The sequence below is a fragment of the Mobula birostris genome, chromosome 5 (genome assembly GCF_030028105.1).
Source record: "Mobula birostris isolate sMobBir1 chromosome 5, sMobBir1.hap1, whole genome shotgun sequence".
NCBI classification, from domain to species: Eukaryota; Metazoa; Chordata; class Chondrichthyes; order Myliobatiformes; family Myliobatidae; genus Mobula; species Mobula birostris.
In genome coordinates this window covers 192,256,337-192,273,823 of record NC_092374.1, presented here as the reverse complement: position 1 = coordinate 192,273,823, position 17,487 = coordinate 192,256,337, and the positions used below count along the sequence as shown (strand labels likewise).

General features: G+C 46.1%; 1 protein-coding gene across 1 annotated transcript in view; it reads right to left on the bottom strand.

Annotated features, from left to right (window-relative positions):
• Positions 1–66: 66 nt before the first annotated feature.
• The window catches only part of mrps18b (mitochondrial ribosomal protein S18B), a 31,579-nt gene continuing 14,158 nt past the window's right edge, over positions 67–17,487 (bottom strand). The window contains exons 2-7 of the mRNA XM_072259180.1: positions 13,087–13,216; positions 8,117–8,214; positions 5,335–5,403; positions 4,334–4,400; positions 1,507–1,566; positions 67–385 (exon numbers count right to left, since the gene is read on the bottom strand). Coding sequence (XP_072115281.1) covers positions 183–385; positions 1,507–1,566; positions 4,334–4,400; positions 5,335–5,403; positions 8,117–8,214; positions 13,087–13,216 — 627 coding nt within the window. The 3' untranslated portion in view covers positions 67–182. The remainder of the gene's footprint in view (positions 386–1,506; positions 1,567–4,333; positions 4,401–5,334; positions 5,404–8,116; positions 8,215–13,086; positions 13,217–17,487) is intronic.

Genomic DNA, 17,487 nt, shown 5'->3' with positions numbered 1-17,487 from the left:
TCCAAACAATGGAACTGAGGACAATTTGTAACCGCTCACTGGCTCTCACAAACTGCAACAAAAAGATTCATTCACAATTTTATTGAAAAACATTAACATAGGTAACTACCACACTCTGGGCTTGTGGTTGTGCTCACAAGTAGTAGCATAATCACTTTAAAAGTCATGTTCTATGTGGAATTTCAAATGATATCATCCTTCAGGAAAGGTTTGTACATCTGCCGAATCCGAGCAACGTCCTTCTCGGGTGGTGCCTGCCACTCATACCAGCTGTACCACGGTTCCTCCTGCCGCGGTGGGGGTGGTGTTTTACCCACTGCACCGTGGGAACCACAGTAGTCTTCCAGTCGTATCTCAACATGGGGCACTTGGAACCTGAGCAACCCTGCAACAGAGAGCAAGAATGGAATTAATGCAAAGGGTAGTGACTACTTGGAATAAGCTGCCAGAAGAAGTGGTCGAGGCAGATGGTATAATATTTAAGAAGCACGTGGATAGGTACATGGAGGGGCAGAGCTTGGGAGAATATGAACTGAATGCAGGAAATTGGGATTAAGGTTTTTTTAGCGTGTTGCACCAGACGGTCAGCCGTTCTTGTCTGGCATGTGGTGTTGGGATTGGTCTCACTTTGGATTAACCAGGTCAGAATATTAACAATCCTGACTCAACCCCCCCCCTTTTTTTTTTACGAGGCCGAGTGGCTAGCTCGATGCTCAACCCGGCACAGATGGAAAGCGTGCTCCGGAGGGGGGCCGGACTTGGATTCAAACTTGGGAGCCTTCGCTCCGGAGTCCTGCGCTGATGCCATTGCGCCACCAGCTGGCCATCCAGATTAAATGGGTGGGCACTGTTTTTGGGCAGGACTGCTTGGCCTGAAGGTAGTATATCCACGCTGTATGACCATATGGCTACTAAGTAATTTGAAACTAAGTCTATAACTCAAATCATTGGTAGTAAAATGAGACTTCCACAATATAGGTGTGATCAATCCTACACCTGCAACAACTGGTTCAATAGTTGGAACAGCACTTAGCTAGATAAGGGATCAGAGACACGAGATTCAGCAGATGCTGGAAATTTTGAGCAACACTCTCAAAATGATGGAGGAACTCAGATTGGACAGCACCTATGGAGGGGATTAAACAGCCGATGTTTCTGACCCAGATCATTCATCAGGATCAGTGTGGTTTGATTGAGTGGGAAGTAATACATGATCATAGAATGATGTCAGTAGTAACAAACTGGCGTACTCAGTGGATAAGAAAACTGTACTGATGTCTTGCACCAATTAGTCTTGAAACAAATCCCTGATTCAAACATCTGTCATCTCCACTCTTGCTTTAAACCAAATCCCTGCAGAAAGGCAACTTACAAGTCCAAGGTTAAATCAAACTTGTACTTGCAGGACCATCCAAAATGTGCAGTCCAGTTTAAATTCATTTCTCCACAATCACTGCTCTGTCCCCCTGCAACTGCACAGTTCTATGGCATGTTCCCCAGTCTTACCGTGATCCTTTGCATCCTGGATTGCTTTGCTCAATTTCTTGTACTGTTTCATGCACACTCCTAGGATTGAATGATATGCACAGAGGAGTCAGACTCAGCAACAGAACCACCATCAGTAAAACTAAATCCCAGGGAAGAGAACGGGGGGGGCAGATCCTACCATTCTTTTACCTCGGCAACACTGCTCTCTCCCCTTGTCCCTCAATTCCTTATAGCCTAGAATCTCAGTGTGACTCAGCCTCCATATTGCAGAATTACTAAAATCCAATTCTCTCTGGCTAAAAAAGTTCCTCCTTGCCTCCGCCTTTCTTGGGATCCTGCTTCTAGATGTCATCCCTGTGAGGTTCCCCTTGGATTTTGTACATTTCAAGGAGGCCATTTCTCATCCGAAACACAATGCAGTTTTTATTAGGTCAGTATCTCCTTGTAAACGTAACTTTGCTGGATCAAATAACGACAGCACAAAAAGATCGTTACTTATCTTTTCACCCGTTTATTTCTTCGAGCTCAGCCGGCGAGTGAACTTGGACCCGACATCAGGGAGAGAACCTTTCCCATCTCTGGCGGTTCTACAAGTTCACTGCCTGATGTCAGAATTGTCAGAAGTTATAAGGCCACCGATACAAAAGAACAGTCAGTTTGATAACCATTCCGGTCAAGTCAATGGACTATTGATACAGAGAACAATCAGTTTGTTAGACACTCCAGCGACCTTAATTAAAGAAAAGAATGTCCTACCTGGTTTGCTGGAGTCACAACTTAATTACAAAGATAAGAACATCCGTCAAATTTATGCTTTAATTAAGAAAGGAATGTTCTGTCTAATTTCCATCAGGTACTGCTTTTTGTCAAAATCAAAAGGTGTGAAAAGCCCAGAGACATCAATGTGGATCTGGGCAAACTTTAATTATGTTGCTCCAAAGAAGGCAGCTGTGAGACGTTATTCAAACACACTGCAGTCACAGACATAGTCAGTACTGAATCCATTGTTTACAGGAATCTTGAGAATCCCCCTTTCCCTTAATCATCCTCATGTTGGTAAAACCCACCACGCTCCTCCCACTCTTCTTCCCAGGAATCTATCTGCTGAATCTTCACTGCCTGCCATTTACCATAGGTGTATCCTCCTTGAGTAGGGAGATGAAACATGTACACAGTATTCGCGTAGCAGTCACAGCAAGGATTGAATTCAGAGAACTCTACTCTTGCAGTCAACACCTCGTGCAGTAAAAGGCCAACAAACCATGTATTTGTTTACTTAGTGATGTAGCACAGACTAGAACCTTCAAGCCACACCACCCCAGTATCCCCACAACCCCAATTAACCCTAACCTAATCATGGGACAATTTACAATGACCAATTAGCTTACTCACCACATCTTTGGAGCATCCGGGGAAAACCCACATATTCCACAGGGAGGACAAACAAACTCCTTACTTCCAACTCTGACTGAGCTGTAGTAGCATCACATTAACCACTGCACCATCCTACCTCTTGCCCTTGCTAAACGTTAACTTACCAGCTACTGTGTCCAAGGATACACCAAGTCCCCCTTTCAATCTCTCACAATTTCTGTATTTTTCTGCCAAAGTGGACAACGTGTCCAGATTTTCACAAATCATATTCCATCTATCACATCCTCACCCAGTTACTTTTGTCTGTCCATATCCCCCACAGCACATCTGCGCCTTCACGCCCCACACTGTATCAAAAGCAAACGTACCATCAGACCCCTCACCTGAACAGAAATAAATCTCAGGCCTACCGGTCCTGGCGGGGGGGCAGGGGCAGGGAAGAGATCAGTGTGTGACTGTTGTCCCACCCAGTCCCAGAGGGAGAGAGGACAGTGTGTGACCCACTCCGTCCCAGAAGGGGAGAGGACAGTGTGTGACCCACTAACCCACTCCGTCCCAGAGGGGGAGAGGCCAGTGTGTGACCCACTACCCCACCCAGTGTCAGACGGGGAGAGGACAGTGTGTGACTGTTGTCCCACCCAGTCCCAGAGGGGGAGAGGACAGTGTGTGACCCACTACCCCACCCAGTGTCAGAAGGGGAAAGGACAGTGTGTGACTGTTGTCCCACCCAGTCCCAGAGGGGGAGAGGCCAGTGTGTGACCCACTACCCCACCCAGTGTCAGAAGGGGAGAGGACAGTGTGTGACCCACTAACCCACTCCGTCCCAGAGGGGGAGAGGCCAGTGTGTGACCCACTACCCCACCCAGTGTCAGACGGGGAGAGGACAGTGTGTGACTGTTGTCCCACCCAGTCCCAGAGGGGGAGAGGACAGTGTGTGACCCACTACCCCACCCAGTGTCAGAAGGGGAAAGGACAGTGTGTGACTGTTGTCCCACCCAGTCCCAGAGGGGGAGAGGACAGTGTGTGACCCACTACCCCACCCAGTGTCAGAAGGGGAAAGGACAGTGTGTGACTGTTGTCCCACCCAGTCCCAGAGGGGGAGAGGACAGTGTGTGACCCACTACCCCACCCAGTGTCAGAAGGGGAAAGGACAGTTTGTGACTGTTGTCCCACCCAGTCCCAGAAGGAGAGGGGACAGTGTGTGACCCACTACCCCACCCGGTCCCAGAGGGAAAGGACAGTGTGTGACCCACTACCTGACCTAGTCCATATCCTGTTCCCAATGAGGACAAGTCAAAATCTAGCCCACCGCCCCACTTCTCCAGAGGCAGAAAGAAAGATGTACTGTTGTAAAGATCATAGACCCCACTTTCATCTGGGATTGGCCCAATCATCACAGCAACATGACGCACAACTTCTGTGGAAATTTCTTTTGCTGAATACCAGTCAAAATAATTAATCGGGTCCTTACCGGTTCTGGTGGAATGGTAGGTTTCACCGGAGTGGGGACAAATGAACTGCTCCAGGAGCTTCACGTTCTGTAGGACACACAAACCAGTTTCAGTGGCATGACAGATGACCAAGACAATATTAACAACAGACTCAGTTGGAATAATCACAGTGCAGACCAGTCATGGAGCGAGGTGGTGTCCGAAACGGGTCCTTCAACCCATTGAAACCACGCCAACCATCATTTAGTTTTACACTCAACAAACCCTATGCCATTTTATTCTCTGTATGTTCCCATTTTCTTCTATTGCCCAACACCCCCACTGTGGCACAGACTGCCAACAACAGCTCCCCTCCTCCTTTTGCAGCTGGGTTTGGGACTGTCCCTGATGCAGCTGCACATTCCTATCAACTCAAAGCATTTCACCCCTCACTTACACACTAGGGTCAATTTACAGCAATCAATTAACCCACCAACCGAACACAAGTATTTGCAAGTCTTCGAGCGGCCGAAATTGATAAGAACATGAGGGATAATATCTGTGCTCTCCTTCTAAATACTGTTATGCCTCACCCAAGCAAGCTGCCAGAGCCTTTCATTAGCATCTCCTGCCGAGCACGGCACCTCAGATAGTGCAGCAATCTGTCCGCAGTGCAGCGCGTGGGTCACTGTGATTTGATTCCTGTGCTCAGGAATTCTGGCTCAGAAGGTAGTGCACTCCAGAGGATATCTCACACAGGCTCCAGAAAAGGACACTTGATCACAAAAACTTCAAGACTGCTACCAAATCCCAGGTCTTAATCCAATAGTCTTCATGCAGAACAAATGCTTAGTTGGTCTGGAGTCCACGGATGTGTGGTTAACTGTACACCTCCAAACAGTGTGTCAGACAGTGATCAGTCAGTTGTAAGCAAACTTTAGAGCCCAACACTGGCTTCTTTGTACAATTGAGAAAGGTCAGTAATGCAGCCTTGTGGGAGCCCATTACCAAGTAAATCCTGCACACAAGTAGAGATGCTTACCCTGTAGTCGACCTGAATCTTTTGGTCTCGACATATGGGGCAGGGATTGCCACTGATCTTGTCGCCCCTCTGCAGGAGAAGGAAAAACAGTTTGTTAAAGTGGTATAAATGAGCAATGATCATGTACAGCCTAGGTCACAAGTACAATACTCCTGCAACCCCAAGTTGATTTTATATAATTTTATTGACGAGTAACACACACAAAACGCTGGAGGAACTCGGCAAATTAGGCACATTATGGAGGAGGATAAACAGTCAACATTTCGTGCCGCAATGCTTCATCGGCCCGAGATGCTGTTTATCTCCCTCCAAAGATGCAGCCTGACCTGCTGAGTTCCACCAGTATTGTGTGTGTGTTACTCATTGAGTTCCAGCATCCAGAACCACAGGTACTTAAGATCAGTTAGCAAGTTATATCTCAGCTGCAATACTGGGTTCATATCTGGGCACTATCCTTGAGAAAGTACAGGCTTTTAGAGAGAGGTTGCGGAGGAGAATAATACAGGGCACTCTAGTCACAGGGAGAGTCTAGAGAAACTACATTGTTCTGCAAGGATGGGTCAACAGCTGAGATTGTTGTCCTCAATTGTCCAGCTCCAAATGTTCTGGGTTTCCAATGAGACAATGACAGACACTCAGGGATCTGAGCACTTGTAGATATCTCTGATAAAATAAAGGCAGTTTCAAGGTTACAACAGGGCTCTGTTCCTGACCCGAACTGTTTGGAGGTCAGAAATTGACAAAAACTGTGTGTGTGAGGAGAGCCATGTGAGAATAGGACGAGTCAGGTGCAACAGTGGGAATGTGCATGGAGCCGGAGGAGGCACTGAATGAGTACTTTGCTTCAGTATTCACCAGCGAAAAGGACCTCGGCAATTGTGGAGATGACTTACAGCAGACCGAAAGTGTTTTGACATTACGAAAGGGGATGTGCTGGAGCTGTTGAAAGGTATTAAGTCAGATAAGTCACCAGAACCATACAAGATATACCCCAGGCTACTGTGGGGAGTGAGGGAGGAGATTGCTGACCCTCTGACGATGATCTTTGCATCATCAATAGGGACAGGAGAAGTACCACAGGATTGGGAGGTTGCAAGTGTTGTTCTCTTATTCAAGAAAGGGAGTAGAGATAACCCAGCAAATTATAGACCAGTGAGTCTTACCTCAGTGGTGGGCAAGATATTGGAGATGATCCTGAGAGGCAGGATTTATGAGCATTTGGAGAGATATAATCTGATTAGGGAGAGTCAGCATGGCTTTGTCATGGGCATGAATAAATTCTTTGAGGATGTAACAAAACACATTGATGAAGGTAGAGTAGTGGATGTAGTCTATACGGATTTCAGTAAGGCATTTGATAAGGTTCCCCATGCAAGACTCCTTCAGAAAGTAATCAGGGATCCAAGGAGACCTTGCTTTGTGGATCCAGAACTGCCCACAGAAGGCAAAGGGTGGTTGTAGATGGTTCGTATTCTGCATAGAGGTCGGTGACCAATGGTGTTCTACAGGGATCTGTTCTGGGACCCCTCCTCTTTGTGATTTTTATAAATTTGACCTGGTTGAGGAAGTAGAAGGGTGGGTTAGTAAGTTTGCTGATGACACAAAAGTTGGGGGTGTTGTGGATAGTCTGGAGGTTTGTCAGTGGTTACAGCAGGACATTGATAGAATGCAGAACTAGGCTGAAAAGTGGTTCATTTCGATAGGTCAAATTTGAAGACAGAATATAATATTAAGACTCTTAGCAGTGTGGAGGATTAGAGAGATCTTGGAGTCCATGTCCTTAGGGCTGCTGCTCAGGTTGACAGTATTGTTAAGAAGGTATATAGTGTGTTGGCCTTCATCAACCGTGGGACTGAGTTCAAGAGCCCTGAGGTAATGTTAAAGCTACAAGACCTTAGTTAGACCCCACTTGGAGCACTGTGTTCAGTTCTGGCCACCTCACTACAGGAAGGATGTGGATACTATAGAGAGAGAGCAGAGGAGATTTACAAAGATGTTGCCCAGATTGAAGAGCGTGCCTTCTGAGAACAGGTTGAGTGAATTTGGCCTTTTCTCCTTGGAGCGACAGAAGATGAGGCATGACCTGATAAAAGTGTACAAGATGATGAAGGGCATTGATCATGTGGATAGCCAGAGGTCTTTTCCCCAGGGCTGAAATGGTTAACATGAGGGGCTATAGTTTTAAGGTGCTTGGGAAGTAGATACAGAGGGGATGTCAGGGGTATGTTTTTCACACAGAGAGTGGTAGGTGAATGGAATGCACTGCCAGCAACAGAGGAAGATACAATAGGGTCTTTTAAGAGACTCTTAGATGGGTACACGGAGGTTAGAAATATAGAGGGCTATGTGGTAGGGAGATTCTAGGCAGTTTCTGGAGTAGGTTGCATAACAACAAATTCCACATCATACAAGCCCGCAATAATAAACCAGATATTGATATTCTCATTGTACACATGTTGGAAATGTTTCCAATTTTTGTGTCTTCAGAGTGAGAGTGACTCCTTATTTCACTTCGAGCTTGCACTTTCACACCATTTCCTCCGTTCTGCATTTCACAGAACAGAAACGGTTTCCGAATCAACCCTTTATTTTAACTGCCTCAGTGGGTCCACTCCAAGGAGGCTCAAGCCAATTCCACACTGAGTTAACTGGTTTCCATTCAGTCTCCTCTACACTCAGTCCACCTTTCTCAAGACCAAGATCGGAATGCCATCAACCAGGCAAATGCAAATATTCAGCAGGGACTGGACGAGCTCGAAACCAGAGAGAGTGCAAATCTTACTATGCAGGTTTTCCTGGTCTTCTGCGGTGGGATTAGACCTTTGTGGTTCCTCCGATAGTTAGCCCACACTGGCCGGTTGCCATATCGCTCCAAGTACTCTGCAGCAGAGTAAAATACTGTTACAACGTGATGAGGTGTATGTGCCAACAAGTAATTTGAGATGTAAGTCGGAGCAACACAAACATGCACAAACTTCACAAGAATAAGACCATAAGACAAAGGAGCAGAAGTAGGCCATTCGGCCCATCGAGTCTGCTCTGCCATTTTATCATGAGCTGATCCATTTTATCCTATCTGGTCCCACTGCCCCGCCTTCTCACCATAACCTTTGATGCCCTGGCTACTCAGATACCTATCAATCTCTGCCTTAAATACACCCAATGACTTGGCCTCCACTGCTGCCCGTGGCAACAAATTCCATAGATTCACCACCCCCTGACTAAAAAAATTTCTTCGCATTTCTGTTCTGAAAGGGCGCCCTTCAATCCTCAAGTCATGCCCTCTCGTACTAGACTCCCCCATCATGGGAAACAACCACTCTGTCCATGCCCTTCAACATTCGAAATGTTTCTATGAGGTCCCCCTCATTCTTCTAAACTCCAAGGAATACAGTCCAAGGGCGGACAAACGTTCCTCATATGTTAACCCTCTCATTCCTGGAATCATTCTCATGAATCTTCTCTGTACCCTCTCCAACGTCAGCACATCCTTTCTTAAATAAGGAGACCAAAACTGCCCACAGTACTCCAAGTGAGGTCTCACCAGCGCCTTATAGAGCCTCAACATCACATCCCTGCTCCTATACTCTATTTCTCTAGAAATGAATGCCAACATTGCATTTGCCTTCTTCACTACTGACTCAACCTGGAGGTTAACTTTAAGGGAATCCTGTACGAGGACTCCCAAGTCCCGTTGCATCTCAGAACTTTGAATTCTTTCCCCATTTAAATAATAATCTGCCCGTTTATTTTTTCTGCCAAAGTGCATAACTATACACTTTCCAACATTGTACTTCATTTGCCACTTCTCTGCCCATTCTTCCAATCTATCCAAGTCTCTCTGCAGACTCTCCGTTTCCTCAGCACTACCGGCCCCTCCACCTATCTTCGTATCGTCAGCAAACTTAGCCACAAAGCCATCTATTCCATAATCCAGAATGTTGATGTACAATGTAAAAAGAAGCGGCCCCAACACTGATCCCTGTGGAACACCACTGGTAACCGGCAGCCAACCAGAATAGGATCCCTTTATTCCCACTCTCTGTTTCCTGCCAATCAGCCAACGCTCTATCCACGTATGTAACTTTCCCGTAATTCCATGGGCTCTTATCTTGTTAAGTAGCCTCATGCGTGGCACCTTGTCAAACGCCTTCTGAAAATCCAAATATACAACATCCACTGCATCTCCCTTGTCTAGCCTACTGGTAATTTCCTCAAAAAATTGTAATGGGTTTGTCAGGCAGGATTTTCCTTTAAGGAATCCATGCTGAGTTCTGCCTATCTTGTCATATGCCTCCAGGTACTCTGTAACCTCATCCTTGACAATCGACTCCAACAACTTCCCAACCACCGACGTCAAGCTAACAGGTCTATAATTTCCTTTTTGCCCCCTTGCCCCCTTCTTAAATAGCGGAGTGATATTTGCAATCTTCCAGTCTTCCGGAACCATGCCAGAATCTATCGACTTTTGAAAGATCATCGCTAATGCCTCCGCAATCTCCACAGCTACTTCCTTCAGAACACGAGGGTGCATTCCATCTGGTCCAGGAGATTTATCTACCTTTAGACTATTCAGCTTCCTGAGTACTTTCTCTGTCGTAATTGTGACTGCGCACACTTCTCTTCCCTGCCACCCTTGAGTGTCCGGTATCCTGCTGTCTTCCTCAGTGAAGACTGATGCAAAATACTCATTCAGTTCCTCTGCCATCTCCTCATCCCCCATTACAATTTCTCCAGTATCATTTTCTATCGGTCCTATAATCTACTGTCACCTGTCTTTTACTCTTTATATACTTGAAAAAGCTTTTAGTATCCTCTTTGATATTATTTGCTAGTTTCCTTTCATAGTTAATCTTTTCTCTCTTAATGACCTTCTTGGTTTCCTTTTGTAAGGTTTTAAAAACTTCCCAATCCTCTCTCTTCCCACTAATTTTTGCTTCCTTGTATGCCCTCTCCTTTGCTTTAACTTTGGCTTTGACTTCTCTTGTCAACCACGGTTGCATCCTTTTTCCACTCGAAAGTTTCTTCTTTTTTGGAATATACCTGTCTTGCACATTCCTCATTTTTCACATAAACTCCAGCCACTGCTGCTCTGCCGTCTTTCCCGCCAGTGTCTCTTTCCAGTCAACTTTGGCCAGTTCCTCTCTCATGCCACTGTAATTTCCTTTACTCCACCGAAACACCGACACATCAGATTTCGGCTTCTCTTTTTCTAATTTCACAGTGAACTCAATCATGTTATGATCACTGCCTCCTAAGGGTTCCTTCACCTCAATCTCTCCAATCACCTCCATGAAGTTTAAGAGACTACCAGACAGGTGTATGGAGGAATTTAAGGTAGGGGGTTATATAGGAGGCAGGGTTTGAGGGTTGGCACAACATTGTGGGCCGAAGGGCCTGTAATGTGCTGTACTATTCTATGTTCTATGTCTATGTCCTACAAATGGAGGGAGATAGGATGACATAACCCAATGCTCCACCACAGGGGAAAAGAAAAGAGTGTGACCCACCTTGGGCCACCAAGCACCCCCTTCCAAATTCCAGAGGGAGAGAGAACTGTGTGTGCAGTGTACCTTCCTAATGTTTTAATCAACTAAATGATCCACCAGCCTAATGCAAGGAAAAAGATGATCAAGTTCAAAGCAGTTTGTTTTTAGTCGAAACGCTGAGCCAGACATTCACAGACTCATTACAGATTGGTCCAATCCAGTTAGCCTTTTTCCCCCGTCTTTCCCTGCAACTCAGCTCACTCCTGAACCAATGAAAGCTTGGCAGACAGCAACAAGTTGTAGGTGTCCACCTATCAGAATCCTTGGTTTAGTGCACACAAAATGATGGGAGAACTCAGCAAGTTAGCCAATATCTATGAAGGGAAATAAACAGTCAACATTTTGGACAGAGACCCTTCATAAATTTTGGGCAGCACTGTAGAGTAGTGGTTCCAGTTATTAGAGCACAAATGACCTGGGTTCGATTGAGCCGCTGTTTTTAAGGAGTGTCTAGGTTCTGGCCGTGACTGCCTGGAATTCCTCTAGATGCTCTGGTTTCCCCCTACGTTCCAAAGATGTATGGGTCAGGAGGTTAATCGGTCAAATGGGTGTAAGTGGGTCGGAGGGGTCAGTTACGAGGGGTGATTGATAAGACGTATGGGTCAGAGGTTAATTGGTCAAATGGGTGTAAGTGGGTCAGAGGGGTCAGTTACGAGGGGTGATTGATAAGGAGGTGAGTATACCATTCCCATTACATGCTCCACGACCGCTGGACTGTGTGTGTAAACCTAAGAAAAATAGATGTACTAGGTTTTCTAAAATTGACTCCTCTCACCCCTCCTACTGCGCTGAAAAGTCAGGACTAGAAAGGAACGGATAAGAAGCCAGAATAAAATGTGGGGGAGGGGGAAGAGTCCAAGCTGGCCAGTCAGTGGTGAGACCAGGTAGGGGGAAGGTAGGTGGGTGGGGGGGGGGGGGGAAGCGTTGATAGGTGGGTGGGAGAGGTAGGTGGGTGGAAGAGCTAAAGAGCTGAAGTAAAAGGAATCTAACAGAAGGGAGTGGCATAAAGGGGAAGGAGGTGGGGAATGAGAGGAAGGTGATGGTATGTCATTAGGGTGAGGGAGGAGAAGTGGTGAAAGGGCTATCTTCCCTCACATGTGGTCTCACCTGTCTCCCCTTACCTCTTCTGGCTTGTGCCCCCTTCCTTCCCAGTCCTGATCAAGGATCTCGGCCCAAATCGTCGACTGTTTATACTACCCACAGATGCTGTCTAACCTGCTAAGTTCCTCCAGCATTTTGTACGTGATCTTCAGGATTTCCAGCATCTTCAGAATCTCGTGTTTATCCTTAGTTTAATGCAGTCCATGGAAGAATCAAGCAAAGTCCCGTGGGGTACCTGAAAGTGGGCCCACTGTTTCTGTCCCCTGCCTGAGAAAAAAAAACTCACCCGATCCCCTCGGCATCTAGAAATGCAAAACCTTAGCCTGGAATAGACTGACGAACAAGTGTCTACAGACCTAGCGATGGCAACTCCAAACACTTAGAATCCTGTATGGGAAAAAAATCTCTCCTCATCCTGATCCAAAATGTCCAATTTCTTGTATTCCTAGTTCTAGACTCGAGGTTTGCGGGAACAGCAGTTACTCTCAAAGTCAATGAAAATTTATTATCAAAGGACTTGTATGTTTCCATATACCACCTTCAGATGCATTTTCCTGCAGCCATTTAAAGGAAAATAAAAGAAATACAATAGAATTTGTGAAAAACTAGACATAAACATTCATGACAAACCAATGTGCAAAAGAAGACAAACTGTGCTAATAAAACAAAATAACAGCACTGAGAACAGGAATTGCAAAATCCTTGCGAGTGAGTGTGTAGGTTGTGGACTCAGCTCAGAGCTGCGTTGAGTGAAATTATCCACGCTGGTTCAGAAGCCTGACGGCTGTAGGGTAATAACTATTCCTGAGGCTGGTGGTGTGAGATGTAAGGCCAATGGTAATAGCAAGAAGAGTGCATGGTGGGGGTCTGCTTTCTTGTGGCAGTGCATCCATGGAAACATGCTTAATGGTGGGAAGGGCTTTGCCTGTAAAGAACTGACCCAGAGGTTTTGTCCATGTCGGTGCCACCAAGTTTAAAAAAAAGGAGCTGCACTTTATTATTTTCTACGCATTTGAAAGAGGCTTCTCTCTGAGGCAGTGATCGTACCGAGCAGCAGAGGAAGTGCACAGTGCAGTGTGAAGGACTTAAAGGTACCAGTTACCTTCACTCTCCAGGTACTCCCACGGCCTTTCCTTGTAGCGTGATATCATATCGAAGGTAGCCTGGTCTGCCGCGGTGCTGAAGGGTCGATGACTCGGTTGCTGGGTCCTCCATTGCGGAACCGTGTTATTCTGGGGGAAGCAAAGCAAAGCAGAGAATGTAATCCAGGCAAGGTCACCCAAGTCCTGTGTACTTTCAACAGACGTAATTGATTTATTACTGTCAAATGTTCCAAGATACAGTCAATAGCTTTTGTTTGCACACCATCCAGACAGATCACTGCCATACATACATCCCCTACTCCCTTTACACCCACGACTGTGCTGCCACACACAACTCCAAACTGCTGATCAAATTCACAGATGACACGACTTTGATCGGCCTTATATCTCGTGGTAGTGAGACAACCTACAGAGCAGAGGTTGACACCATGACACAGTGGTGCCAAGATAACAACCTCTCCCTCAATGACCAAAAAACAAAAGAGCTGATCGTAGATTACAGAAGGAACGGAGACAGGTTTGCCCCGGTCAACATCAATGGGACTGCAGTTGAGAGGGTGAGTAGTTCCTCGGTATACACACCACTGAAGATCTCACCCGGACTGTACACACTGGCTTTGTGGCAAAAAAAGCACAACAGCATTTCTTCCACCTCAGGCAACTGAAGAAGTTTTGCATGAGCCCCCAGATCCTCAAGACCTTCTACAGGGATTTCATTGAGAGCATCCTGACTGTCTGTATCACCACCTGGTATGGGAACTGCACCAACCTTGATCGCTGGGCACTGCAGAGGGTGGCATGGACAGTTCAGCGCATCTGTGGATGTGAACTTCCCTCCACTGAGGCCATTTACAGCAGCAGCTACAGAAAGAAGGCCTGGAAGATCATCGGGGACACCAGTCACCCAACCAGAAACTGTTTCAGCTGCTTCCATCTGGGAAACGATACCGCAGCATTAAAGCCAGCACCAACAGGCTACGGGACACCTTCTTTCTACAAGCCATTAGACTTATAAATTCATGTCTGTACATTGCAACGGAGTCACAACGCAAAGATTTTTACTCCCTCACGTTGTGGGACGGATGTAAGATTCAAATAAATTCAAATTCATAAACACATTCAGGTTGTATAAAGCTAAATGCAATTAGAGGATGTGGAATATAGAGTCAGAGAGCTTGGAAAGGGTGCTAGGGATCTGGAATGTACCACCTCAGAAAGTGGAGGAGGCAAAGACCTCAAAGTTCAAAGTAAATTTATTACCAAAGTATGCACAGGGAATGTCGACTCAGACCATGAGAGGCCTACATCGGGCATTTTTCATGCCTTACAAGGTGCAGATTGGAAGTCTGTGTGGGGCGCCACTCCTCACACAGACACTAGAGCAATGTGTGATTAAGTGCCTTGCTCAAGGACACAAACATGCTGCCACAGCTGAGGCTCGAACTAGCGACCTGCAGATCACTAGACGAACGCCTTAACCATTTGGCCACGTGCCCAACACATAGTACAAAGTATGTATAAGTCCTGAAATTTATTTTCTTCCGGGCATACCCAATAAATCTATAGAATAATAACCATAACAGAATCAGTGAAAGGCCACACCAACTTGGGCGTTCAACCACCATGCAAAAGACAACAAACTGTGCAAATACAAAAAGAAAATAAATAATAGAGAACATGAGATCATTAGAGTGAGTTTTTTGGGTAGATGATTCGCTTAATTGGATCAGCAAGTTTGCTGATGATACAAAGATTGGAGGTGTAGTAGACAGTGAGGAAAGTTTTCAGAGCCTGCAGAGGGACTTGGACCAGCTGGAAAAATGGGCTGAAAAATGGCAGATGGAGTTTAATACTGACAAGTGTGAGGTATTGCATGTTGGAAGGACAAACCAACGTAGAACATACAGGGTTAATGGTAAGGCACTGAGGAGTGCAGTGGAACAGAGGGATCTGGGAATACAGATACAAAATTCCCTAAAAGTGGCGTCACAGGTAGATAGGGTCGTAAAGAGAGCTTTTGGTACATTGGCCTTTATTAATCAAAGTATTGAGTATATGAGCTGGAATGTTATGATGAGGTTGTATAAGGCATTGGTGAGGCCGAATCTGGAGTATTGTGTTCAGTTTTGGTCACCAAATTACAGGAAGGATATAAATAAGGTTGAAAGAGTGCAGAGAAGGTTTACAAGGATGGTGCCGGGACTCGAGAAACTCAGTTACAGAGAAAGGTTGAATAGGTTAGGACTTTATTCCCTGGAGCGTAGAAGAATGAGGGGAGATTTGATAGAGGTATATAAAATTATGATGGGTATAGATAGAGTGAATGCAAGCAGGCTTTTTCCACTGAGGCAAGGGGAGAAAAAAACCGGAGGACATGGGTTAAGGGTGAGGGGGGGGAAGTTTAAAGGGAATATTAGGGGGGGCTTCTTCACACAGAGAGTAGTGGGAGTATGGAATGAGCTGCCAGACGAGGTGGTAAATGTGGGTTCTTTTTTAACATTTAAGAATAAATTGGACAGATACATGGACGAGAGGTGTATGGAGGGATATGGTCCGTGTGCAGGTCAGTGGGACTAGGCAGAAAATGGTTCGGCACAGCCAAGAAGGGCCAAAGGGCCTATTTCTGTGCTGTAGTTTCTATGGTTCTATGGTTCTACACTTAAATGGCTTTGGCCACCAGACTTCTATTTGACAAAGTACTGTGGACTGAGTCCACAACAATGCGCTTCCTAAAAAGGTGTGAATACCAGATGCTTCTGGCACCGTAGTTTGACCAGATGCTGTAGTTTCGAACAGTATTATCTATACTTTATAAATATTAATTGTCTTCTATGTTAGCACGTAAAATGCCAAATAAATGTATTGTGGATTTAACTTGCATTCCTAAAGGCAGTGGATACCAAGCCAGACATGTTGGCGTTGGAAGGAAACGATGAAGTCAGAAGGTGTGATGTTTGTAGGTAGCTTCAAAAGGAAGTATTGTCTATGCATTTTCTGTAACTTTTTAAGTAGCAATTGCCTTTGTGTTTAACGTATAAATATGGAGCCCACATTGGGCTAGCAGACCTTTCTATCGAAAGCGTCTCTGTCCATATGATGCCTGCTGTACCTTGTTGTGTCAAATAAAGAAGCTGCTTTGTATCTGCCAGTGACTCTGTCTCTCCAGTGATTTCATCCACACTACAACAGAGATGAAGAGTCCTTGAAAGTGAGTCTGTAGATTGTGGGAACATTTCAATGATGGGGCAGGTGAAGTTGAGTGAAGTTATCCCCTCTGGTTCAAGAGCCTGAAGGTTGAGGGGTAGTAACTGTCCCTGAACCTGGTGGTGTGGGTCCTGAGGCTCCTGATGGCAGCATGTGAAGAGAGCACGACCTGGGTGGCGGGGGTCCCCGGCGATGGAAGCCACTTTCCTGCCACTGCGTTTCATGTAGATGTGCTCAGTGGAGGGGAGGACTGGGCTGTATCCACTACTTTTTGTAGAATCTTCTATTCAAGGGCATTGGTGTTTCCATACCAGGCTGTGATACAGCCAGACAATATGCTCTCTGCTACACATCTATAACTATGGAAGCATAATATTTAAGATGTGATTGAGCACTTGAATTGCCATTAGTAAGTTGGCTGTGGACTAAGTGCGGGTTTATTGGAGCGGTACAGTAAGGTACTTGATAATCAGCGTGGGCAAAGTGGGCTGACCTTCCACACTCACCAATCAATTATTTCAGATCAATAACTATTGGTCACCTCTCCCTCAACAGCGACTGGTTTATATGTCTCCTCGAGGTCCACCACCCTCCTTTACCCCACAGAGGTTCTGATGCAGAGTCTCAACTCAAAACCTTGGCAATTCCTTCCCCCAGCCCAGCGGACACTGCCCAACCCACGCAGCAAACCAGTAGCTCGTTTCTTGCTCCAGATTCCATCATCTGCGATCTCCGGTCTCCAACCTGCGTTCAATCACTGCTCCACCCTTCTTCCTCCACCCAACCAAAACACAGATGCTGTAGAGCAGGGGTTCCCAACCTTCTTTATGCCATGGACCAAAGCCACTAAGCAAAGAGTCCATGGACTGCAGGTTGGGAGCCCCTGTTCTAGGCTCACGAGAATGTGAGCCCATGGGTTTATTGCTCACATGTACATTGAGTCACGCAGTGAAATGCATTAACAACCAGCACAGTCTGAGGATGTGCTGGGGGCAGCCTGCAAGTGTCGCCAACATAGCGTGCCCACAATGTTCATCAACAAGACAGAGACAACAACAGCAAAACAAACTTCTTCCCCTCCCTCCAATCAGGGATCACTGGCCCTCCTGGTCCTCCAGGAGTCACAGAGCAACGAACAATCTCTGCAGGTCTCCTAAAGGCACAACAGGACCGTGGTTGGTGGGCCCCGAGAACTA